The 25766-nt window shown below is 53.3% G+C and overlaps 1 protein-coding gene across 1 annotated transcript in view; it reads right to left on the bottom strand.

Annotated features, from left to right (window-relative positions):
- Positions 1-12776: 12776 nt before the first annotated feature.
- SLC8A2 (solute carrier family 8 member A2) overlaps positions 12777-25766 on the bottom strand; it is a 30088-nt gene continuing 17098 nt past the window's right edge. Inside the window, exons 5-10 of the mRNA XM_059904042.1 lie at positions 21580-21683; positions 21414-21431; positions 19913-20037; positions 19510-19609; positions 15054-15332; positions 12777-13288 (exon numbers count right to left, since the gene is read on the bottom strand). Coding sequence (XP_059760025.1) covers positions 12912-13288; positions 15054-15332; positions 19510-19609; positions 19913-20037; positions 21414-21431; positions 21580-21683 — 1003 coding nt within the window. The 3' untranslated portion in view covers positions 12777-12911. The remainder of the gene's footprint in view (positions 13289-15053; positions 15333-19509; positions 19610-19912; positions 20038-21413; positions 21432-21579; positions 21684-25766) is intronic.

Here is a 25766-nt window from a genome sequence, read left to right as displayed (position 1 = left end):
CTGGTGTTCTAATGAAAGAAAGATTTCTGCAACAGAAGTTTATTGAGCGCCTACTGTGTGTTGGGTGATGTTCTGGAGATGTAGCAGGGAACAAAAGACAACCGTTCCTGGTCTCCTGGTGCTCACATGCTACTGGGGATGGTGTGGGGGAGAGAGATTAGTCCGGTAAATAAATGTGTAAGTATAAAATCATGCCTGGAGGTGATAAGTGCTCTGAGACAAAGCAGAATAAGGACAGGGGGGTGACAAAAGCTGGACAGGGCAAGTTCTCAGAGGAGGTGACATCTGAGCAGAGACCTGAAGAAGGGGAAGGAGGGAGCCATACGGATGTCTGGGGAAGATCATTCCAGGCAGAGGAATGGCAGGTGCAAAGGTTCTGGGGCAGGAATGTTTTGGAGGCCAGAGAGGGCAGGAGAGGGCATGGGGTTGGGGGGAGGGAGGTTGAGACCCCTGGGATTCATTCTCTCACTGGCTTTTCTACACTAGTGACTTTATCTTCTGGTGGCCTCAGATTCCCGAGGGGATGTATAAGTGGGTATCAAGAGGCCTGTGAACTCCCTCAGGTTGCCTGGCAAATTATGGTCTTGGTGCTTATGTGTTTTTTTAGGGAGATGGCCCATAGTTTTCATCCTATGATCAAAAAGGATACTTGACCCCCCAAAAGTTACAAACCATCACCCCAGAGTAAGAATTCCAGAGAGAAATGAAACAGAGATCCAGAGAGAAAGGGACAGAAATTGGAGGAGGGGACAAAGACCCAGAGAAAGGAGGGCAGAGATGGGAGGGGGAGACAGAGTCCCAGAGAGAGAGAAGGGGGCTGAGAGGGCAGGCTGCAAGCCGTACGCCCACCCCTGCTGGGCTCTCTAAGGATATTTTTATGACCCTCATAAACAGCTCCACCTCTGCCACACCCTGCTGCTCTTACCTCCTCCCAGCCTGTGGAAATTAAACCAAACCACCCGGGCCAGGGAAGGGGGTGAGAGAGCTGGAGCTACAGCATGAAGGATTGAGGTTAGGACAGCAGCAGCACTTCCCAGAGGGAGAAGGCAAGTTGGAGGGCTCTGGCTGAGGGCGAGGATGATGGCCCTGGTCCCCCTCAGGCCCGGGGAAGGCCGTTCCTCGTCCACCCAGGATTCAGCCTCACCTCCAGCCCACCCCCCCATCTCTGTCTCTCCCTGGATCTCTTTCTCGCCGGCCCTCACTCTCTCTGTCTCACCCAGGATCTCCATCCCTGTCTTTCTCTGTGTCCCTGACTCTTGTCCTCTGACCGCCCCCCTCGGCACACCACCAACCTTCCTTCCTGGCTATCCCTGGGTCTCCTCCAGGAATCTGGGGTCCAGACCCACCTCAGACCAATTCTTCCTTCTCTAAGCCTCAATCTCCCCATCAGCTGGATGAGCCTTGGGCTTGAGGAGTGAGGAGTGATGGCGAAATGGTTAAACTGGTAGGTGCCAGGACTCTGGGCACCTTGTCTGAGTCCGGGGTCCTCAAGCCAATGGGTTCTCCCCCTGAAACTTTCCCACGCACTGTCCCTCGGGTGACGCTGGCCCTTTAAGGCAGGCGGAGGGTCAGGGGAGAGCTTTTAATCACTGCCACACACACCCCGCCCCCCAGATAGGGGTTTTGGAGCAGAAAATTTATTTAAATCACTTTTTAATTAAAGACGCAAAGCTTTTCTGGGTGCACCCCCTCCCCTCCCCCTACTGCTCTCAGCCGAGGCTTAGGGTGCGGGAGCCAGGGGTCTGGGCCCCCAGCCTCGCTTTGGGTCTTGGGGGGTGTGTTGAGGTCCCCTCGCCCAAGCTGATTCTGAAAACAAGGAGGGTGGCCTGATCTGATGGGGGGCAAGGAGGGTGGCCTGATCTGATTGGGGGGCGGTAAGTGGATGGAGGGAAGGAGCCAGCTGTGTCTTAACTGGGTGGCGGTCTTGGTGAAGCCAATGGGGGCAGGGCGGCTGGGGAAAGGCAGAAACAGAGTGGCGCAAAGAGGGAAAGAAGGAAAGGGGGCAGACTGAGGCCCAGAGTGAGCCGGACAGAGGAGGGGGTTGGGGGGAGAGGGAGGAGGGAGAGGGAGGAGGGAGAGGGAGGAGGGAGAGGGAGGAGGGAGAGGGAGGGAGAGACGGAGACAGAGAAGACAGGAGACAGAGAAGACAGGAGACAGAGACCAGAGTTATTCCTTGCATCGCTCAGCCCCCAAACAGGGAGGAGGGGCTTGGACTCTTGGGCATAAATCTTTTTAATTAAAGAGAAGAGCAAGGGGAAAGTAGGAGTGTCTGGGAGAGAACCTGCTGGGGAAGGCAAGAGCCTGGAGGGAGGAGGAAGCAGGAGGCTGGTTTTCTCACTCCTGCTGCCCCCATTCTGTCTGTCTGACACACACACAGACACACCCTGGCCCATCTCTCTCAGAACTCAGGCCTCCTCTGCAGAGCTGTCTCCCTTAATTGGTCCTTGGTTAGACATTTGTACCCATCGTCTCAGGCAGGGGAGGGTGCAGACGGGTCCAGGTCCAGTCCCTTGGTTGGCAGGTGCCCCGTACTTGCTGGTCCCGCCTTGGTTGCATCTGTGAGGTGATGTTTGGGCCCCTATGTGCAGGAATCTGGAAGCATCCCGACTGCCCGTGTGCATTTCTCTCTGGGTGCGTGTATCTGGGTGCGTCTCTTGGTGTGTGTGTGTGTGTGTGTGTGCATGTGTGTGTGTCTGTGCGTGTCTGTGTGTGTCTCTGTGTGTGTGTCTGTGTGTCTGTGCGTGTGTCTGTGTGCATGTCTGTGTGCGTGTCTGTGTGCGTGTCTGTGTGTGTCTCTGTGTGTGTCTGTGTGTGTGTGTCTGTGCGTGTGTCTGTGTGCGTGTCTGTGTGCATGTCTGTGTGCGTGTCTGTGTGTGTCTCTGTGTGTGTCTGTGTGTGTGTGTGCATCTCAGCGGGGGCACAGACTCGCACATGAACACCAGACCCAGGATGGGGTATCGCCCCCTAGCCCCACCCTGCCCCCATTTTATAGATGGGAAGGCCCCAAGCCTAGCCCGCCCCGTTGAGATCTGCATGAATAGATCTGGGGGACCTCGCAGGTCTCCCCAACACCAGTTTCTCCCAGCGCGCCACCAACCTCTCAGTGGCTGGGCGGGACCTTCTTGCTCTCTTCGGTCCCCCCACCGGAGCACGGGCCACTGGGGCTGTGCCCACCAGGCAGCGGCGACCCCCAGGGAACCCCAGTGGTCCCCAGGGTCTGCGCTCCGAGGCTGTGGAGCCGAGGGAGTGAGCCAGGACCAGCTCAGGGCCCCCCATCTTCTCTCGTGGGCCTGCGAGCTCTCCGCCTCAGTTTCCCCTCTTTCTCATCAGCTGTGTTTGCCTCGCCCTCCTCCCCCACTCCTAGTCTCTCTCCAAGGGTCTGTATCTCGGGGGTGGGGAAAAGGGGATCCTATATGAGGGGGGCCTCTGTGTCTCTGTTTCGGTCTTGGGTGTCTGTCTTTCCAGCTGTTTGCCTCATGTGTCTCTCCCTCTATTTTTTCTCTCTATCTCTGTGTCTCTCTTTCTCTGGGCTCTCTCTCTGTGTCTCTGTCTCCATCTCTCTCTCTCTCTCTCACTCTCACTCCCGGTCTCTCCCCTTCACTTTCTCTCAGGCCTCCCTCCCTCCCCCACCCCCAGTCCGTCTCTGAGGACCTGTGTCTCTGGGCCTTTGTCTCCCCACCTCTCTGCACCCCCATCCCTGTCCCCGGGTTTCTGCCTTCCTCCACCCCGCTGCCCAGGCCTTTCATAGATGCAGCGCGCCGAATCCCCAGTTCCTCCCCCTGTGCCTGGCCCGGCTCCAGGAGAAGGAAACATTTATCTTGGTGGGCCCCTTCTCCTCCGCTCCGGGGCCCGCCCCTCCGCCTGCCGCCCAGGCCCATCCATCACCAGAGCTGGTGACTCCGGAGGCTCATTTGTCACCCGCTGCCTGCCGCCCCACCAAGCAATCATACCATTAGCCATGGCCGGCCAGAGGCCACCGGGAGGACCGGGCCTGACGCGGGCGGGGGAGGGGCACAGGGCCGCCGCTCCCCCACCCACTTCCCGTCTCTCCGGCCTCTCTCTCCTTTTTCTCCGCATCTGCCTCCCTGTCTCCTTTCTGGGTCTCCCCTCTTCACTCTTCCTGCCCACCCCCTCCCCCCACCCCCATTCCTCTTTCACTGTGTCCCTCCCTGTCTTGGGTGTGTGTGTCTGTCTGTCTGTCCATCCGTCTGTCTCATGTGTCTCTCCCTCCATCTTTTTCTCTCTGTCTCCATCTCTCTCTCTCATTCTCACTCTCACTCTCAATCTCTCCTTTCTCTGTCTCTCCCCCCTCCCCCTCCCCATCTCTCTCTACCTCTGGGGACCTCTTTCTCTCCTGTCTGTCTCTGTTGCCCTCCCCCCACCCGATGTTTTGTTCTGGACCCCCTCCCTCCCCCGCTCCCTCCCTCCTGCCTCTTGTCTGTTCCTCTTCCCGTCTGTCCTTCGGTCCCTCCTCTCCTGACCCCAGCTGCCCCTTTTCAATCCATCATCCTAGACATTTCCTTCCCTCCACCCCAGGGAGAGAAAATTGCAGGGAGAGGGCAGGAGGAGGAAGAAGCAAGAGGGCAAGCGCCCTGGGAGGCACTGAGGACTGGGTCCCTGGAGGCCTGGGAGGCCCATCCCTTCTGCCCCCCACCGCCAGCCCTGAGTGCCTGGAAATCCTCCCTAGAGTCTGACTTCAGTCCTCAGGGAGACAGCAGGATGCAGAGGAGGTGCCAGGAGCAAGCCCTCCCTGTTCCCTGGAGGGACCAGAAGCTCTGTGCTCCCAGGTGCGAGGCGCGGAGAAGGGGGCTGGGGGGTGTGGGGCAAGGGGAGGGGGAGACCTGGGCACAGGTGTGCCTCCCCTCGTTCCTTGGTGCCCACAGATTTCCCCACGGGAACAGGGATGCCCCATTCGCACCCCTCTGACCCAATAGCAGTCCCCACGCTGCCACCTGTGACGCCCCCCACTGAAGGAAGCGGCCTTCCCCCTCAGCAGCCGGGAGTTAGTAAATAAACACCCCAATTTCTTCACCCCGGGTTGGGCCCCCAAAGAGGGTTCTACAGAGTCCCCAGCGGACCTCATTGTCCACGGGGGGTGACCTGTTTGTCAACACGCCCCTTAATGGTTTCTTTCCCTGTCTCCCCTCCAGTGTTTTCTGGAATCGTCTTCCAAACAAGCCACTTGCCTTGGGCTGACTTCTCTGGAGCCCAGCCTGAGACAGCAGCCAACCAGGCACATGGTGGATGGGCAGAAAGGGGGGCAAGGCGAGAAGAGACCCCCGCCCCCGTGATGGTTAATTGTATATGTCCACTTGGCTAGGCTATGGTACCCAGTTGTTTGGTCAAACACCAGCCTAGATGTTGCTGTGAAGGTATCTTGCAGGTGAGATTCACACTGAAACCAGCTGACTTGGAGTAAAGCAGTTTATCCTCCATAATGCGGGTGGGCCTCACCCAATCAGTTGAAGGTCTTAAAAGGAAAAGACTGAGGTTCTTTGAGAAAGAGGGAATTCTGCTTCCAGATTGTCTTCAGATTTGAGCTGCAACCTCAGTGCTTCCCTGGGTTCCCAGTTTTGGACTTGCCAGACCCCACAATCACATAAGCCAATTCTTTAAAATAAATCCTTTACTATCTGTCTATCTACCTATCTATCTATACATCCTATTGGTTTCATTTCTCTGGGGAACCCTTACTAATATACTTCCAAAATCTAAATTGCTATGAGCATGTGAGGCATGACAAAGAAATAAAAAGAACATAAGGGTTCAAGATGTAGCATCCTTCGGGGCTTCCCTGGTGGCGCAGTGGTTAAGAATCCATCTGCCAATGCAGGGGGCACGGGTTCGAGCCCTGGTCTGGGAAGATCCCACATGCCCCAGAGCAACTAAGCCCATGCGCCACAACTACTGAGCCTGCGCTCTAGAGCCCGCGAGCCACAACTACTGAGCCCACGTGCCACAACTACTGAAGCCCGCACGCCTAGAGCCTGTGCTCCACAACAAGAAAAGCCACTGCAATGAGAAGCCCGTGCACCGCAACGAAGAGTAGCCCCCGCTCGCCACAAATAGAGAAAGCCCGCGTGCAGCAACGAAGACCAAACGCAGCCAAAAAAAAAAAAAATGTAGCATCCTTCAACAGATGACTGGATAAGCAAAATGTGGTATTTTCCTCCAGTGGAATATTATTCCTCCATAAAAAGGAATGAAGTTCTGCTCCATGCTACTGCATGGATGGACCTTGAAAACATTACTCATGCTGAGTGAAAGAAGCCAGTCAAAAAATACCACACATTGTAGGATGCCATTTATGTGAAATGTCCAGAATAGGCAAAACCATAGAGACAGGAAGTAGATTAGTGGCTGCCTGGGGGTGGGGTGGGGTGGGGGGGGCGAATGGAGCATAACTCCTAATTGCTATGGGGTTTCCTTTGGGGGAGATGAAAAAGGTCTGGAACTAGATAGTGATGATGGTTGCACCACATCGTGGTGGTACTAAACGCCACTGAATTGTGCCCTTGAAAATGGTTAAAATGGTACATTTTATGTTATGTGTATTTTACCACAATTTAAAAAAAGAGTTCAAGATGTAGAGATCCATAGAAACTCAGACAAGAGGCAGTGGTGGATTAGCTCTAGAGATGGTGTGTTAATTTCCTGCTGCTGTTGTAACAAATTAGTGCAGTCTCAGTGACTTAAAACAACACAAATTTATTCTCTCACAGTTCTGGAAGCTGAAAGTCCAAAATCAGTCCCAGTTGGCCAAAATCCAGGTGTCAGCAGGGCTGCAATCCCTCCAGAGGCTCTAGGGGAGAATCAGTTCCTTGCCTCGTCCAGCTTCTGGGGGCTGTGGCATTCCTTGGCTTGCAGCCACATTGCTCCAATCTTCAAGGCCAGCATCTTCAAATCTCTGCCCCGTCTTCACACGGCCTCCTCCTCTGTGTGTAGTATAATCTCCTCTTTGCCTCCCTCTTCTAAGGATCCATGTGATCCAGGATGATCCAGGATCATCTCCCCATCTCAAGATCCTTAATGTAATCACACCTGCCAAATCCTGTTCTGTCATAGAAGGGAACACATTCACAGTTTCTGGGAATTAGGATGTGGATATCTTTTGGGGGCTATTATTCAGCCTACCATGAATGGCCACCAACAATTCCTCCCCTCCTTCTAGGGTGCCCTCTCCACCCACCAAGGGGTGATGTCTATTACTCTGCCCCTTGAATCTTGTGACTTGCTTTGACCCACCGAATATGGCAGACGTGGCCTTACAGCTTCCACGGTGGCTCTCTTGGAACCCAGTCACCATGCTGCAAAGAAGTTGGTCTAGACAACTAGGAGAGGAAGGGGGGCTCCAGGGAGAAGTGAGGTGGCCCAGCCCACAGACAGCGCCCACTGCCAGCCGTGAACGAGGGCACCTCGCGCATTCGAGCCCCAGCCAAGCTCCAAGATGAATGCAGCCACACGATGACGTCAGCCAACACCACCATCAACACACAGAATCGTTAAAATCATTTTTTTAAGCCACCAAGTTTCAGGGTGGTTTGTTACTCAGAAATAGATAACTGATACACACACAGAGACACAGACACAGGGGCGGTGGGCAGGGGACACTGACATTTGGAAACAGAGAGATAAGGTGGAGGGGGGGAGCGGAAGATACAGATCGAGGAAGCAAAGCAGAGAAACAGAGAGGTGAAAGGGTCAAAAAGCGACAGAGACCTCTGGAAAGAGAGGGGTCGGTGGTGGGGGGCGGTGTGGGGAGACAGCAGTGCACAGACAAGATACAAAAAAAGAAGAGAAACAGAAATTGTCAAGAAAGACACGGGCTAAAAAAAAAAGAAAAAAGAAAGACACGGGTTCCTGTCAACAGCCCCAGCTAAGCTTTCAGCTGACAGCCAGCGTCAACTGTCAGCCATGTGAGTGAGTTATCTTAGGAGTTAGTGAGTTGCCTCCAGATAACTGCAGGCTCATCTGACAGCTGATTGCAATCGTGAGAGACCCCAAGTCAGCCCGTAGAGCCTAAGTCAACTGGAGCCAACCACATAACCATGAGAGACAATATCTTGTCATTTGAAGCCACTAAGTTTTGGATGGTTGTTATGTAGCAACAGATACCCAGAACAGGGTGCATGGAGTGTCACAGAAAAGGCAAGTGAGGAAATTGGGGGAGTAGGGGGAGGTTTTAAGCTGAAGATTTAGTTGGAGGAAATAGATTAAGAACTTGGGAAACTGTTAGAAAGATGAAGCAGAGGAAATGTGCATTTGAGAATTTGGGGAAGGTTAGAGGGTCAGGACTGGATACAGATGAGGACCTGGGTTCGCAGAACAGACGATGCAGAGGATCTAGCGCCCTCTGGCATTCATTTCAGTGCTGATTTCATCCAGCACCCACAATCTGATTGGTTTTTGGAGCATCAGCTCTGTGAGTTCCCTCAAACCTTTCTGCAGAAGAGACTGTTCATTGCCCCTCAACCTCCAATTTCCCACTTTTCCTTAAACATTCTCTATGATTTTTAGCATAATGACTCAGAATTAAAACTACTTTCTCCCCAGCTCCTCTTGCAGCTCAGTGTGGCCAGATGGATTCGGGTCTGGACACTGAGATGTAGCAGGAATCGTTAAGTGGAACTCCTGGGTCAAAGCCTTGCAGGGGACGTTGGATCCGGGACCTCTCCTTCCCTCTCCGTCCTTCTGGTTGGAAGATGAATACATGGACGTGCACCATCCCGGACTAAACAGGTGAGGGTCATATTCTAGCTATGTCAGAGCAACAAGGTAGAAACAGGTTCTGTATTGCCCCCCTGAAATAGAGGTGCCATACCAGACGTGAACTGTTACATAAGAAAGAAAGAAACTCTTATCGTATTTAAACCACTATTATTTTGGATCCTTGTTATTCACATCTAAACCCATATCTAACTGCTATTAATAAAAATCTGATTAGGAAGCTCTTACGAGGACTTACATACAGCCATCCTCTTCAGGTTCTGGAAATCACCCCCTTCTATTGCCCAGCAGGCTAGGGGTAGTAAGAGCTCCCACCTCTGCTAGCCCCAGGGTGCCCCACCATCCCTTGTCTGTTTCCTTGCGCTGTGCACAGCCTCGTTAATATCCCCTTTCACACTTGCCTAAGTCACCCAGTTCAGTGCCATCAGTGTCCTGCTGTGCCTTGCTACAGAGTTCTTGCCCTCACAAGTCCCACTGTAACCATCACCTCTGGCACCCTGTTTGGCGTGTGTCCCGCCACTACCGTGTAAGCCTCGGGAGAACAGGGCCCAGAGACATTGTGGTCACTGCAGTGTCCCCAGCACAGCGCCAGACACAGGGCGGGCACCCAATGGAAAAGTGAATTAAAGAAACCCAGGGTCTGGAGGGAGAGGAAGGAATACTCCCCCTTGTCTAGTTCTTGCCCCCTGGGTTTGGTGACTTAGCATCTGGGACTCAGGTGGCAAAGCAGTTCATGGGGAATCTGCATTTCTCTGTCCTTCTGAGGCTGTCGGTTCCAGGACGGCAATGGTGGGGCGTGTGTGTGTGTGTGTAAGTGAGCAAGTAAGGGGGAAATACCTGGAAAATATAACTATTCCCATCTGTTAAGCTCTTACTATGTGCCAGGTGTTATTCTAAAAATATATATGTATATATTTAATACAACAATCCTGTGAAACAGGTACTATTAGTTCCTATTATTATTATTATCCCCATTTTCCAGATGAGGGAACTGAAGCACCCAGAAAGTAAATCATTATGTTATGTTGCATCCCATGACAAATAATTCAAATCACTCCCAAGCTGCCCCTTGGATCGCCTTGCATCCCGGTGAGGATCATGGCATTCGGGGTGGGATGAAGGGGCATTTGTAATGTCCCTCGTCTCGTCCACATCCCAAGCTCTGGAGACGCCCCTCTTTGAAGCTGAGCCCTCACTCCTCTCCCCAGACTCACACCTTTCCCTATTCACGTCTGGTAAAATAGAGGTCCCGTCCTGGTCCCGTTCTGCACCCTGGATGTCATCCTCTTCCATCTCTGTCCTTCCTCGCTGTGAGACTTGGGGCAAGTTGCTTCGCTTCTCTGAGCCTCAGTTTCCTCACTGGTGGAAGGGGGGTACTCCGGGGACTGGCAGGGGACCGGACGAGGCTGTGCCCTGGGAAGCCCAGCACAGTGCCGGCATCGTGGGTGCTCCCTAACTGCCCGCTGCTGTTGGCACTGTTCTCAAGAGCTTCAGCCCCCTTGCATTCAGTGCCCTCCTGCTCCACACGTCTCCCCACCTTGCAGGTCCCGTAGCTTCCTCCCTTTCTCTCAAGATTCTCCAAAGCGTGGTCTATATGCTCTGACTCAGTTTCCCCAACTTCCACCCCCTCCTCACTCTATATCTGCCTGACTTCTGCCCCCACACCCTCCCCCTAACTGCTCACATCAAAACCTAAACCCAAGGGTAGCCTCTAAGTTCTCATCTTCCTCCACCTCTCCATGGCCTTGGGTCCTGTTGACCACACCTTCATTCTGGAAACTTCTCTCGGCTTCAGGTGCCCCAGTCTCCTGGCTTCCCACCTACTTCTCTGGCTTCTTCTCCATCCACAGGTCTCCCACCTTCCATGTGCCCCTTAGATACTGGGGCTCCTCAAGGCACTGCTTTCTTCTCCCACTAGCCACGCCCTGGGCAGCCCACCCCCTCCTGCGGCTCGGTGACACCTCATTGCCAACAAATCCCAAATCTCTCTCAAGTGCGGCCTCCTCTCCTGAGCTCCAGGTGTCCCCTGGCTCCCTCCCCACCCTGACATCTCCTCTGGATGTCCCACAGGCATCTCACGTTCAGCATGTACTCACCTGAATCCAGCATATCCTTCAAAGCTGTTCTTTCTACTTGCCCCCCACTTGGCTCCCCAAGCCCAGGGGAGACCTCACTCTCTGGGCTGGAAACTGTCCACATTGCCCACCCCCTCCCAGGTCCACTCCCCGCTCCCCACGTGCCCACACTCCATTCTTGCTTGCAGGATTCAACCACTTGCAAGACTACGAAAAAGTCATTAACTCACAAGGCTGCACACCTTTACATAGGCTGTGCCCTTTAACCGGGCACACACACACACACCCCTCCTCTGAGACAGTTAGTTACCTGCTTTCTTTAGGAAACCCGCATCAACCCCGGCTCTCCTGCTCAGGCGACTCAGGGTCCTTCTCTTCTGCGTTCCCAGGATACCCTATGACGCGGAATAGTTTGTGGCTGAGGGAATGGGGGCGTGGCTAGGGAAGCTCCTGGGTAATGAGTGGGGGCGTGGCTAGGGGGAGCTTAGGGCTGATCTTCAGAGTGGCTGGTGCATGCCGGTGTGTCCTGGCAGAGGATGAGGGGAGCATGGAAAAACCCAGATTATTTGGTGTATTTCACAGTTGCCCAAATCTCCATCAAAGACTTCATTAGCCCTCCCCTCGTGAATCCCAACTTCCCACGGGGAGGCTGTTTTTCCAGGCAGAATTTCAAAGTTTTATGGCAACTTTTACAGAAATCACAAAGAAAAGAGACAGCGACTGGTGCTGATGAGCTAGGAGTAGAGAAGGCAAGTGGGCAACAGGTCTGGGACGCTGGGGCTGATTCACAGCAGGACGATAGGACGCTAAAAACCTGTGGGAAGAAGAGTGCTACGGGGGTTGCGGGGTCATCCTCAGGGTCCCAAGAAGTGGGCAGCACTCCTCGCACCCCAAGTGTGTCCTTTGGGCAGGAAACATCAACAGTAAGAAAATGCACATGGCCTACCAACAGATAGGTGGCCTCCAAAGTTAAAAATGCCCACCCAGACCCCCTGGCCCCAGTCCCACCCTCCCACCCACCCCTGCTCCCCATCAGGCAGAGATGTGGCAGCATTTGCTGGCTTGTAGCATTGGTCCTCTGGGACCCTCGGTCTCCTCTTCGAGGGTCCTGCCCGGATTGGCTGGCACTGAGGGCAAAATGAGCCTTCTAGATAGTCAGGGGAGATCGGCTGTACTCCCTTGGATTCCTGGCCTCCTCCCCAAAGCCAATTCTCACGGCTGAGGGAGTCTGCTGCCCTCTCAGTAGAAAAGTCTGTCACCCTTTCCCCAAGTCATGCACCCTCCCGCGTCCCCCCGCCCCCAAACACACTATGTACACACATAGCCCCCCTCCCACCTCCAAGGTGTGGCTGGGCTCTCAGAGGTAGTGGAGGCAAGTGAGGGCGCTGGAAGGTGAGAAGTTACAGGTCCAAAATGTGCCTCCTCCAGCTCTGGAAGCCCAAACTTTCCCCTCCCTTCTCCAAGCCTCGAGAATCAGTGTCCTCCCAAGGGCCTGAGTGGAGAAATCAGGGAAGGTGTGCCCCCCTGTGCTCGTACCCATCTGTTCCTCCCCCATCCCCCGAGGCCCACAGAGCTCCCTGAGGGTTGGGGGAAAGGGCTGAGATCTGTGACCTCCTGGGATGGACCAGCCTCCTTCAAGGGCCCCCCCAGGCAGGGCTGAGTTCTGAGGCCCTGGGGCACAGGTCCGTGGAAGTGGTGAGGGGGTCCTCTAGAGGAAGGGGGACTTATGGCATGGAGCAAGCCTGGGTGCCTAGGGAGACAGATGGGAGACTCTGTAGAGGATTCCGGATGAGGGAGGGTTCTCTGGGGAGGGGCCTCCAGGTGGAAATTGCTCCAGTAACAAAGCCGGTAACGAACACGGACGGACGGACGGGCTGGACTTGCAGGTAACCGACGGGGCTGTTCGCAGGAGGACCTGGGGAGGCTCCCGAGGGGAAGGGAGGAGGCTGGAAGTGGGGACCGAGGACAGGGGGAGGTGGCTTCCCAGGAGGAAGGGAGGCCGAGGCCCAGGAGAGGAGGCTGGAGGACAAATCTCTGGAGGACAAAGGAGAGCCAGTCCAGCGCGGAGGCGGTGGTCTCGAGGGGCAGGCCGAGTCCCTGGGGAGGACCCTAGAAGCCCCGGATGTGGCAGTAAGCCTCCAGGCTGGCGAAGAGGATGTAGAGGAACCAGAGGCCCAGGAAGAGCGCGGTGGTGGCGAGCTTGGGGCCGCGCGGGCCGCCCAGCTCGCCGCCGATGTGCGGCCGGCGCCGGTACAGCAGCACGGCGATCCCCACGAAGGCGAAGACGGTGAAGAGCGTGACGGAGAAAGCCAGCGTGCCGGTGCGCACCTCGAAGGGGCGGCCCTGCACCGCCCAGTACACGGCGGCCACCGACCAGGCCACGCCGAGGCCCAGGAACACGTTCACGGCGTTGGAGCCCGTCACGTTGCCGATGGATGCGTCGGCGCACTGGTCCTGCAGCGCCGCCACCTTGCTGGCGAACGTGTCTGCAGGGGCAGAGACGCCGTGGGTCAGGGGGGCTCCGCGGGCCCCCCCACGAGCATCCGCCTGGCTTCGTCAGTCACTTGCTCCCCAGAGACCCACCAGCACCCCGCTGGCCCAAGGATCCAGACTCCTCACCCCGGTGTCGCGCGGGCCTCGCCTCCCACTCCTGGAGTTCTGTGCCCTTGACCCCACCCAGGGGGCAAAGTCGATCGCCATCTCTGTGCCTGCTCGCTACAGGCCCCGCTGCCTGCTTTCTATGGAACGTGTCTGCAACCAGTGGGATCCACTACCTACTCCCTGGAACTCACCGCCTCTCTCAATGGGACCTGCTGCCTGCTTTCTATGGGACCCACTACATGGTTTCTATCAAGTCCTCACCTTATTTCTATGAGACCACCCCCCCCCCCCCATCACCTGTCTCTTCAATGCCCTGGCACCTTCTTTCTATGGAATCCATCGTCTGGTATCTACCATTTCCCACCACCTTAGTTCTACGGAACATCCCATTTGTTGCTTTGGGGGAGGATTCAGGTGACGTACTGAATCTATGGGCCCCCCTGCCTAGTTTCTATTATTCCCCACCATTGACTATGTTCTATGGGGTCTGCTGCTTGCTCTCTACAAGACTTGCTGCCCGCTTACTGTGGGACTCAATCTGCTTTCTGTGGGACACACACACTACCTGATTTTTGTGGAATCCACTCTATTCTATGGGGCTTGCTGCCTACTTTCTCTGGGACTTGCTGCCTGCTTTCGCTGGGAATCACTAGCTGTTTCCCATGAACCCACTGCCTGTGTTTCTACAGGCCCAATTATCCCATTGCCACCTGGCTGGACAAGATAAATGTTAGGCCCCAGCCACGTGGCACCCTCTTGCCCATCAATTCCCCACTTGGCTTCTGTCAAGCTTCGCTTCTCTGGCCTCCACCCATTCCTGAACATCTCGCTAAGACTGCAAGTCTCTGGTGTGCAGGGCAGGCTTCACAGACCCATTCACCAGTGGTTGCTTTCTACAGGACCCATCACCTGCTGTCTGGGCCTACAGCGCCACCACCTGGCTGGTGAACACATTGATGTGGAAAAGAAAGGTGTCTGCCTCCTCGCGTGGTCTCCTCCCTCCTACAGGAATTTCAGTCTCCTCCACCTGGTTTCTAAGGGACTCTCCCTCAGATTTTAGGGGAAGAGGGGATCACGTACACTGTAGTCTCTGAGGCCTCACTATCTTATTTCTATGGCACCTTCTCCAACATGTGGTTTCTACTCTGACTCTCATCTTAGTTAAAGCTTTGAGATTCATTGGCCTGGTTCCTATCATGCCCAGCAACAAAGGTCTATGGAATCTTTCATCTGGTTGCTCGGCAGGGGGAGGAAACAGAAAATGAACATCTTGTTTCTGTGGAACTCACTGCACGGTTTCTATGAAGTTCCCACCTTATTTCTATGGGACCCTCCTTCCAACACCTGTCTCTTCAATGTCCTGCCACTTTCTTTCCCTGGCATCCATCGTCTGGTTTCTGCCATTTCCCACCATCTTAGTTCTATGGGACATTCCACCTGCTTGCTTTTGGGGAGGATTCAATTCACATATTGAATCCATGGGTTCCCTCCACCTAGTTTCTATTATACCCACCTGCCTATTTCCAAGGGACCCACCATATGGGTTCTGTAGGATTCCACCACCTTATTTCTGCAGGGCCTTTCTCTTAGGGTCCACCTGCCTGGCTTCTCTGAGACACTCCCCCAACAAGTGGTCTCCTGAGGGGTTACCGGGGATGGAGGTGCCCAGGGCCACGAAGACGACAGCGTTGACAGAGTCCTTGAGGCCAACGGTGCAGCCGAAGTGGGAGGCGAGGTCCCCAATGAGGGCGGTGAGCAGCCCGATGACCAGGATGCAGACACCGAAGCAGGCCCAGCCGTGGCAGTACTCGGTGGGGGGCACGCAGGCGAACAGAACCTTCCAGAACACCGTCAGGAAGTGCATGACGTAGTCAAAGCACGACGGCAGTCGCTCCTCCCGGGACCCGTCCTCCTCCTCCTCCTCGTCCCCTGTGGGCACACGACCCAGCTGGGGCACACGCCCATGCCTCCTTCCTCACCTACAGAGCCCCCCTTTCGTTCAACTTCTAGGCAGCAAGTCCCCAACGAATTGCTTTCCCAGAATCCCTTGCAGCTAAGAGAATGTATGGGCCCAGGTAAAAATATTCATTTTCTCAGAATCATCTGAAGCTAGAGGAGGCCATGTGCCCACATAAAAAATATGCAGTTTCCCAGGATCCCTTCTGCTAGGGGTGGCCATGTCCCTAGCTAAAGATATGCCTTTCCCAGAAGCCTTTACAGCTACTGACAGCCAGGTGTGCAGCTAGAAATATTCACTTCCTCTGATTCATTGCAGCTGACAGTAGCCACATGCTCAGCTAAAGGTGCTCACTTTCCCAGAATCCCCTGAGGCTAGAGAGAACCATGTGCCCAGCTAACATTAGTCACTTTCCCAGAATCCCTTGAGGCTAGCAACAGCACTGTCCTCAGATAAAAATATTCACTTTCCCAGAATTCCATGCAGCCAACAGCAGTCAGGTCCTCAGCTAAATACTTGGTTTCCCAGAATACCTTGCAGCAGTGGTCGTGTGATCCAGTCTGGCCATGAGACATAAACAGAGGGTTTCTGGAAAGCTCTAGCTTTCCTGATAGGGGTCCTGTTGTTACAGATGTGTTTTCTGAGATTTGTAAAGGATGCATCATCCTTAGAGCTGTTTGTGTCACCTATTGTGACCGAATTTGACCCACTTTTGACCTGCAGTGACTTGTGTAATGGGAAAGTGCAAATGAAATGTCTTCCTACCTCACCTGAAACTGATAAGCAGAAAGCAATGAATGAGAAGCAATGAACACACTTGAGTGTGCCACGAATTACATCTGGAAGGATGCTGATAAGAAACATTGTAACCCCTGGCCAGTTGCTCACATTAAGTCAGGAAATAAAAGCCAGACCAGCCACCAAATCATGAAGCCGCTTTCCATGGTCCCACCCAATGGTTCCTTGGCATGTCAGGGAGCATAGGACAGCTGGTGGCAGTGGAGGCAGAGAGAGACTGATGGATTTGGGGATTCAGGTCATATATCCCTTTCCCACTTTTCTAGCTCACATAGCCACTTGACTTGTTAAAGAAATAAATGGTTGAATTTGTAAATGTTTAACTAAGTGGTTTGTGAGGTTTCTCGGTTCTGCATGTTGCATCACAAAGAAAGTGTTTTTGCTGCGACCCCAAGTAAAATGCAATTGGAAACTAGAACTGGAAATTCAAATGCAACAGGCACTCTGCCCCTTCCTGCTTCCCAGCTTCCTTTCTTCCTGCCTGGAGTATGGACTTGACACCTGGATGTATGGCAGCCATCTTGCAACCATGAGGACAACAGCTGAGAATGGGAAAGAGAAATAAAGACGGGGCCTGGGCCCTTAATGACATTACTGAGCTGCTGCTAACTCTTGATTGCCTCCTACAGATTTTTTTTTTTGTTCCGTGAGAAAAAATAAAGTCTAGTGTGCTTAAGCCACTTACGGTCAAGTTTTCTGTTGTTTGCCACTGAACGCATCCCTAACTGACCATACTGAGACATGGCGGAGGTCAGAGCAGGGAAGACACACTCTTGGGAGGGAGGGGGCTGCTATCACTCCGTCTCTTGGGGCTTCTCCCTGTCCTGCTCCAAATCCTGCCTTGGCTCCCCATTGCCCTCAGATCCAGGCCCACACTCCTGAGCTTGGCATTCCAGTACCCACAGGCTCTGGCCTCTGCTTACTTCTCCAGCCTCTCCCATCTAGAGGGAGCCTCACGGGTATGCCTGTGGTTCTGGAGCTGACTCTTTGGTGTCAAACCCTGTGTGATCTTGAATCAGTGTCCTAACCTGTCTGAGCCTCTGAATGTCTATTTGAGAAATGGGAATAATAAGCAGACCTGCCTCAAGAGAGGCTGGGATGACTACATGAGTCAGGCCATATAATATGCTCTCTATGGGGCCGGGCACATCTCCACTGTGACTGTCATTGTTGCAGCCATTGTTGAAGGCCCATGCCGGTGCCTGGGGGGCGATTCAAAGATGCCTGAAACCAAGTCCAGCCTGCAAAGAACTTTCCATCGGGAGGTAAAGGAAATACAAAATCACCTCTAAGTGCAAGATGGGACATGATTCATCCCCTAAGGAAGCGAGAACCACCCTTCTTCAGCACCTCAAAAAGCTTTGTGCTCACGTGAGGAACCAAAAGGAACACAGTACAAAATGATCAAGCCCCAACCCAGATACTCGGGATACATTCATTAAATGAGTTCATACAGGAAATGGACTTCAAAGCTGCCTGACACTCAATCTGTCTTCATCGTCGTCATCGTTGTGATTATTATTACTGTTATTATTACCATAATGGTTTTATTCTTCCTCTACTACTTCCTCTGATCTAATCACTTGCTTTCTATAGACCCATGGCCTCCACAACCACCATCTCACACCCACAGTTTCAGTTTCATGCAACCCTCTTACCTTCACTAAGCTCCTAGAGGGACCTCTCTGGCTCCCCACTGTTCTTGAAGCTCAAATTCCTCACCACATCCTCTCAGACCCTGCATGACCCATCTCCTGCCAGTTTTGACAGCCTCAACTCACACCCCATCCCACCCTCTCGCTCTTCCTTCCACAGGTTCTCTCCACTTCCAGGAGTTCCCCTCATTCAAAAAACACTCCATGGGGAAAAAAAAGAGAAGACAAGAAAAAAGCTCCATGGCTCCCCACTGCACCTAAAATGACACCCAAGCCCACTCCTGTGGCCTCTAAGGCCTTTGGGGTCTGGACCCTGCTCACCTCTCATACCTCATCCCATGCCTTTTCTTCATGCCTGAAACCAATCACCCTCCCTAAATGTGCCATAATCTTGCACATTTCCAGACTCTGGATTTCCCTCTGCCTGGCTCCCTCCTCCTGGCTAACTCTTATTCCTATTTGAAGACTCAGATCAGAAGGCTCCTCCTCCAGGAAGCCCTCCCTGACCTTCAAGTTGGGTCAGACACCCGATGTGGTCTCCCATATCTCCCTGGGGACCCCGTCCCAGTCCTGCCCAATCTGGGTAGTCACTCTCTTGTGACAGGTTGTTTCCCCCACTGGACAGTGAGCTCTGTCAGGACAGGTCCCGAGCTGTCATGATCATTTCTTTGTCCCCAGCAATGGCCCTGCATAGGACCGGGTCCAGAGGATCCTTCAGAAGTAGATGTTGAAAGAATGTGGCTTCAGAGGGAGATGCCACTCCATTTCTATTAGGCCTACAATCTGGTGTCTCTAGGCCTGCTACCGGCTACTTTTCCATCCCTGATGCCTCGTTTCTTTTGATCCCACCGACCAGTTTCTTTCCAACCACAGTTCCTCGTGTGTTTTCAGTTCCCACCAGCTTGGCCTCCCTGAAGGAAACCTGATGGTATTCAAGTGACAGAAGTCCTGAGTTCCACCCTGGTCCTTTCTGGATTCCCTGAGGGACTTCAGGCCAGTCCCTCTTATGTCTCTTGGCCTCAGTTTCCCCAATTCCTATCACAGATGGCCAGTGTTGGTCTCCAAGATTGTGTCTGTGAATCCATGTCATCAAATATCTGGCCACAGGGGGGCAGTGTGAGCCTGTCTGAGGCCTAAGGGGGTGAGAACCCGCTCAGGTGGGAGAACTGGGTGCCCTGGAGACTGTCTCCATAGCAACAGAGGAACCCAGGCTGTGTGGAGAGGCCACGCCATTTAACCTGTTTCCACCCTCCAATTACCTGACGCCAGGAGAAAGCCCGGGCTGGGATCCCACCGCTTCACAGCTCTCCACCTCTGCCCCTGTCTCCACCAACTTTCCGTGTCTCTGTGTCTACCTGCCTCTCTCTCTCTCTGGCCCTCTGCGTCTTCATTTTCCACACCTTTCATGCTTTCTCCGCATCTCTGTCCTTCTCTGGGATTCTGTGTGCCTCTCTGTGTGTCTATCTCTCCTATTTGTATACTTTCCCTATCTTTTCCTTTGTCTTTCTGTATCTGTTTCTTAGTCTTTTTCTTTGCATATCCCTGTGTCTTTCCTGTCTTCTTTCTCTTCTCTATCGCTCTCTGTCCTTCTCTTCATGTCCCTCTTTCCCTCTCCCTTTCAGTTCTCTTCCTCTGTCTCTCTGTCTCTCCATCCCTCTCTTCTTTCTCTCTTCCTCTCTCCTCCCTTCCCACTTACCTGCGCTCACCGTAATTGCCTCTAAAAACTGCTCTCTCCACGAATGGGTCCCGATCACCAAAGCCAAGTTCGTTTTCTTGATGAGTTTATCCACCGTGTTCTGGGAATGAGAGGGTGGGGAGAGACCATGGCCCATGATCACCCCAGGACAGCTCCATGAGGGGTACTGGGGATGCGGGCTCACACCCCATGCTCAGGGGTCCTCAACCTTCCATATCCCAGTTCTAGCAAGAAGGGACAAGGGAAGCGTGTGCTGTCCATGGTGCTAACGGAGGGACACAGACGGTGGCCTCGGACCTTGGTTGCCCTTCCCTTGTGACCCTCATGGTTGATCCCCTCCTGGACTCTCCCCAAGGAAATGACCCAGGCAAGACTCCAGGAAGGTGAGGTCCCAGAAAATCACCTTAAAATCATACGACTCCTCAATGATGACCTCCAGTCGACAGTTTTCCCCAAGAACCGGCTTGCCCATTTCTGCTATCCTCCGAGCCTCTTCCTCCTCAGCTGTCAGTTTCCTGTCCCCATCCCCTGCAGCATGAGGGATGGGAGTTAGACTCCAAGGAGACCTACCTACCTGGGCCTGCGATGCCTTTACTACCTGTTCCCACTGATGAAGAAAACCCTGTCTGCTCTTCTCTGGGACGCCTCCTTGGTGATGCTTCCCCCCCCTGCCCCTGCCTCCCATCTGACCACCACCTTCCCCAACCTGAGACCCAGCTCCCATGGGCTGGTCCACGAAGTTCAGTTGGTGGGCTCTGAGGTTCATGTGGTGGGGGCTGTGTGACCTTGGACAATACCTTAGTCTCTCTGTGCCTCAGAGTTCACATCTGTAAAATGGGCACAATAACAGTACCTACCTCATAGGGTGGTTTCCTATTAACTCCTAGTTAAAGGAGTTAATTCATGTGAAGTGCTTAGAAGAGTGCCTGGCACACAATAACTAAAAAGGTTACTTTATTATTATCACCACTATCGTCATTACCATCACCACCCTGTGGAAGAGGCCTGGTCTTCATATCCAAGCTCTGAAAACATCCTAGAGTGTGTTTGAGGTGGTGAGGAGAGAGGGGGATTCCCGATTTTGGTACAAATCTTGGACCCAGAACCATCTACAGTTGGCTCTGGGCTCATTGACCTCCCCAAAGTATGTTGATCCTTTGCTCCAAGCCCAGCACCAACCCAATCCTAACTCTCGTAAGAAAGCCACCCGCCAACCAGGAACAGTCTCAGAAAACTATGCCTGAGTGAGAAATGACTTTTATTGTGTTAAGCTACTGGGATTTAGGGGCCTATTTGGTCTAGTAGCTTGTATTACTTACCTTGACTAATATAATCTTCAGTCTATCCTTAATCTTAACCCCAAACCCCAATTCTGATCTCAGCTCCAAAATTACTCTGTCACTATCTCCAAGCCCCTGACCCTAGACCCAACTCTCACCCCCATCTCTGACCTTGGCTCCAACTCTACCCTCAAATTCCTCAAACTCACCTCAAATTCCAACCTTAGCTTTGACCTCAATCTGACCCCAGTTCTAATCAGATCCCACCACAAACCCAGAAGCCAATCTCCATCTTAATTCTAGCTTTGACCCAGTTCCTAATACTGATCCCAAATCCCAACCTCAACCCAGCCCTAATCAACCTCAAACCTGATTCCCTCTGACCCCACCACAAACCCAAATTGGATTCTATGACTTACTCCCCCCCCACCATCTTAACTACAACCAAAACACGATCTTGGCCTTTAAACTTCTGTCACCCCAAATTCACACTGGTTCCACCAAATTTATCACACCTGCAACCTGCCTCAAACCTGACCTTGAGGGGAACTTGAGGCACTGACCCACCCCCAAGACCCTCCCTCCGGTGCCCCCCCCCCAAGGTCTGGAAGTAAGTCCACTCACCTTGATTGAGTAGCAGAGCTGGGGAGAGACAGAGACAGGGAGAAGGTGAGATCTTCCCTGGGAAGCTCAGATCCACGAGCTTGAAGGATTGCCCACAACTGAGCCTCCAAGGGTCCCCCCACCCTGGACCCCTTACCTCTCCCACAGCCCACCCATCACCCCTTACCTGAAATCCCTCGCTTAAGCCACTGTGGCTGGCCCAGCTCGATGAAGAAATTATCCTTTTTCTCATATTCCTCATCGTCAACTATCTTCACCTGAAGAGTTTTCCTGAGCAGAGAGGGAGAGCACGCAGCCTAAGACCCCCTCCCCGTGAATCACCAATAACTCGCCCATTAGCCACCCAGTTTCTTGAGCACTCACTCCATCTCAGGCTCTGGAATCTCATTCAATGTTCACAACAACCCTTGGGAGGAAGGCTCTCCTATTATCCCCATTTGACAGAAACAAGCGCAGAAGCATCTGACGAAGCTGAGTTTGTATGAAGCATCAAGCTGAGGGATCCCGATAAAACCTAGGTTAGACTGGGTGCTTCCTTCCTCTGCTCAGAACATTCACCTGGCTCCCATCTCACTTTTGGCTCAGGAGAACCAAAGACCCAAGAATGGCCCACAAGAACCCCTGCCATCTGGCCCTTGTTCCCTTTCTGGCCTCCCAGCCCTCTCGCCCTCGCTCACTCCCTCCAGCAACGCTGGCCTCCTCGCTGTTCCTTGAACCTACCAGGCCTGCTTGTGCCTCAGGGCCTTTGCACCGGCTGTTCCCTCCACCTAGAACACGGTTTCCCCATGCTCACTCCCTCAGCTCCTCCAGTTCTCTGTTCAAACTTTACTTTCTTTCTCAATGAGACCCACTCCCACTGCATTCTTTAATATTGAAATCCATCCCTACCCCTACCCCAGCACGCTTGGCCCCCTTCCCCTGCTCTATGTCTTCCTTGTTCCAGATCATCTTCTAACACACCGTCTAATGTGTTTATTTTGTTTATTGTTTGCCATTTGCCTCTTCACATTAAAATGTAAGTTCCACCAGGGCAGTGATCTTTGTTCATTTATGTTCTTTGCTGTATCCCCAACGCCTAGAACAGTGCCTGGCATATAGTGTGCCCTCCATAAGCAGTTGTTCACTCAAAGTTTTCAGTCCGGGAGACCCTTGGCTTCCTGTTTCCTGTCCTGACCACATTCGCAGGTGTAACAGAGGGCTAATTGATTTTCTCTGCATCCCCGCTGCCATGGTAACCAGGAGGGTGGGCGGGGAGAAACAGCCAAAAGTTATCCATCCCCTTCAGGCATACAACCAACCCCCCTCTATTACGAAGACCCACAACCCCCCAAAGCCCACAGCTCTGCCACTAGCAGCTCTTTCAGCTGTAGGAACCACAAGGCCTGGCCCCAGAACCCAGAAACACAAACACCCAGCCCACACGGTCACCCAGCAGAGGAAGCAGAGCCAATCACACTGCCCACACCCACACACCATCATACCCCACAGCCATCCCCTATGCAGTGGCAAAATCACACGGACCAGATGCCAACTAGCACGACACCCCCTCCGCAGCCTGGGCGACATCACCAACGTGTAAGACCCCTGCTGTGGTTCCATGTAGATTCTCCTTCCTTACACCTCACTCTTTATGCCTCTTGGTGTCTGTTTATTCCCTTCAACATCTCTCTCTGCATCACAGTCTCTCAATCTTCCTTTGTCTCTCTGCCCATCTATCAGCCTCTCTGTGTCTCTCTCTCTCCATCTCTCTGACCTTCTCTGTCTCAGTCTCTCCCCAGCTCTCTGCCTTTCTTTCTGTGTCCTCCGCTCCCCATCTCCGTCTGTCAGTGTCGGAGAGACTGAATGCAACAGAATGGAATAGCCAAAGTCAACATAATCTAAGCAAAGGGGTCTCAATCAACAGACCTATCTCAACACACGAACACACAGGACACAGTGACACCCATGCAAAGACAGACGCACACAAGACGGTCACGTGGAGACATACGCCTACTTCCGCCTTCACCCACTCCCAGTCTCAAGATATTTAAAATTTTCTGTGGGTGGAAAAAATGGGTGCCCCCCACCTCAGGAGTGGGCTGGGAGCTGTCCGCGGTGCTGAAACACCGCAGCAAGGAGGGGGTCTCCTGACACACGCAGACGGCTACTGACACGTTGACACACTGACAGGGTGATACACACACACCTCCGATGCTCACTGTCTCTCAGACACGCCGTGATCCACTGACACGCAGTGACTGACACGCAGTGACACACGCGCCAGCTGGCGCCCAGACAAGTGTGCCCTCACGGGACCCAAAAGGAGGAGAAACCCAACTAGCAAGGGACAGCAAGAGGGACTCGAGCTAGACAAGGGCAGGACTTCCTGAGATCAAAGGAAGCAGCCCTAGGAGTATGGGATTAACAGATACACACCATTATATATAACATAGATAAACAACAAGGATTTACTGTATAGCACAAGGAACTATATTCAACATCCTGTAATAATCTGTAATGGAAAAGAATCTGAGAAAGAATATATATATACATATATATACATATACATATACCTGAATCACTGAGCTGTACACCTGAAACTAACACAATATCATAAATCAACTATAGTTCAAATTAAAACTAATTAATTATTTTTTAAAAAGGAAACAGCCTTCCTCCCCAGCCTGACATTTTGTCATCCTCACGCCTGCCCTCCTTGTTTCCTGGGAAGTCCACTCTGATTTCAGACCCAGTCTCTTTCTTATCCTGTCTCCCATCCTCTCTTGCTGACCCAAACTCTTTCTCTCTGTAGCATCAGGAGGGCCTTTCCTTCCCTGAGTCCCACTGACTTCCTCTCAGTGAGAAGAACGTCTCTCTTGATCTCCCCTGCATCTCTCTTCCTTTCAGTTTTCCTCCGTCTCAGTCTCCCAATCCCGTTTCCCCTCTCTTGATGGGCCTCTGTCACTCAGTTTCTGGCTTCCTTGGTATCCATCTCTCAGTTTGTGTCTTTCTGTCTCTCTCGTGCTCTCTCTCTCTTCTCTGTTTCTCTCTCTGACTCTCCGTTACTCCGGCTCCGTCTCTCTTTCGCTAGGTCTCTTCTGTCTCTGGGTGCCTCTCTGTCTGTCTCTCTCTCTTGCATATCTCCCCGCCGCCCCATCTCTGGGTGTCTCTCTTCCATCTCTGTGTTGATCCTGCCTGGGGCCAACCCTCCAGACCAGCTGCTTCGAAGCATCTCTAATTAGCGCCTGCCCGTCAGAGGAAGGATGTGTTTCCCTAAACGCTAATTAGCCTCCTGTTCTCCGTCTCCTGAAGCCACAGCTGGAAGCTTGGGCGGGGGTGGGGGACAGAGGGTGTCCCAGCCTGGGGAAGCCATGTGCGGGAGGAGAGGGCCTGTGGGTTTGTAGCGGCGGGAAGTTGGTTGGAAGCGACAGACTACAAGAAGGACTGGAACAAGTAGAAAGATAACGCCCTCCATCCCCTTGGCCTCTTGGGTGGGAGACATGGGGCCTGGAACGGTGCCCTCAGCCCCCAACCTAAGTTCTCAACCCAAGTCAGACAGAGAGAGAGATGGAAAGGTATGGAGAGTTCGTGACTGAAATGTAACCCGAGTCAGAGAGCTAGCTAGATACTGGGGACAGAGATCTAGAGATTAACAGAAACCCAGAGGCGGAGTGCCAGGAGCGAGAGACGCAGAGACGCAAAGGGAGAGATGGAGAGATAGAGCAGTGAGAAGCTGAGCGGGAGGCCAAGCTACAGAAGCTGGGAGGGGGAGACGGAAGGGGAGCGCGGTAGGGCCTCTGCTAGGTGGGGGGAGCGTGGGCGGCAGGAGGAGAGAGACAGACTGGCGTGCGGGGGCGGAAGGGAGCGGGCAAAGGAGGGGAGGAACCTTCTGCATCCCAGGCAGGCGGGGGGGAAGGGGGAGGGGGATGTGAGGCTGCAGGCACACATGGGGGGGACTCGGGCATCTGTGTAAGGGGTGGCCGGGTGTCTCGGCGTGAGAACAGCCCTGACTCTGTGTCTTTGATTTTGTGTGTCCGTATGTGCCGGTGTGCGTGTTGGTTGTGTCTGTGTGTCTACATACGTATTCCTGTGTATCCAGCTCACCTCCCGAGATTCCACCCCACCCTCCCAAATCCCAGCCCTCCAGCTTCCCGTGTCTCTTCCTAGGCCCCCATATTCCTACTCGGCCTCTTCCCAAAGCCTCTCCCACATTCCTCTTAGGTCTCCTGCTATTTCCCCAGGTTCTTCCGCCTACCCAATAGCTTCACCCCTTCCCCCATCCACCTCCTCAGTCTCTGCCCCATCTCCTTAGACCCCGCCCTCTTTCGCTGTCCTTGTCCTTTTCCCTGAGTCCCTACCCAGACCCCACTCGCC

Source organism: Balaenoptera ricei, chromosome 19 (assembly GCF_028023285.1).
Source record: "Balaenoptera ricei isolate mBalRic1 chromosome 19, mBalRic1.hap2, whole genome shotgun sequence".
NCBI lineage: Eukaryota > Metazoa > Chordata > Mammalia > Artiodactyla > Balaenopteridae > Balaenoptera > Balaenoptera ricei.
Note: the sequence above shows the minus strand (reverse complement) of the source record. Positions and strands in the feature narration are given on the sequence as shown.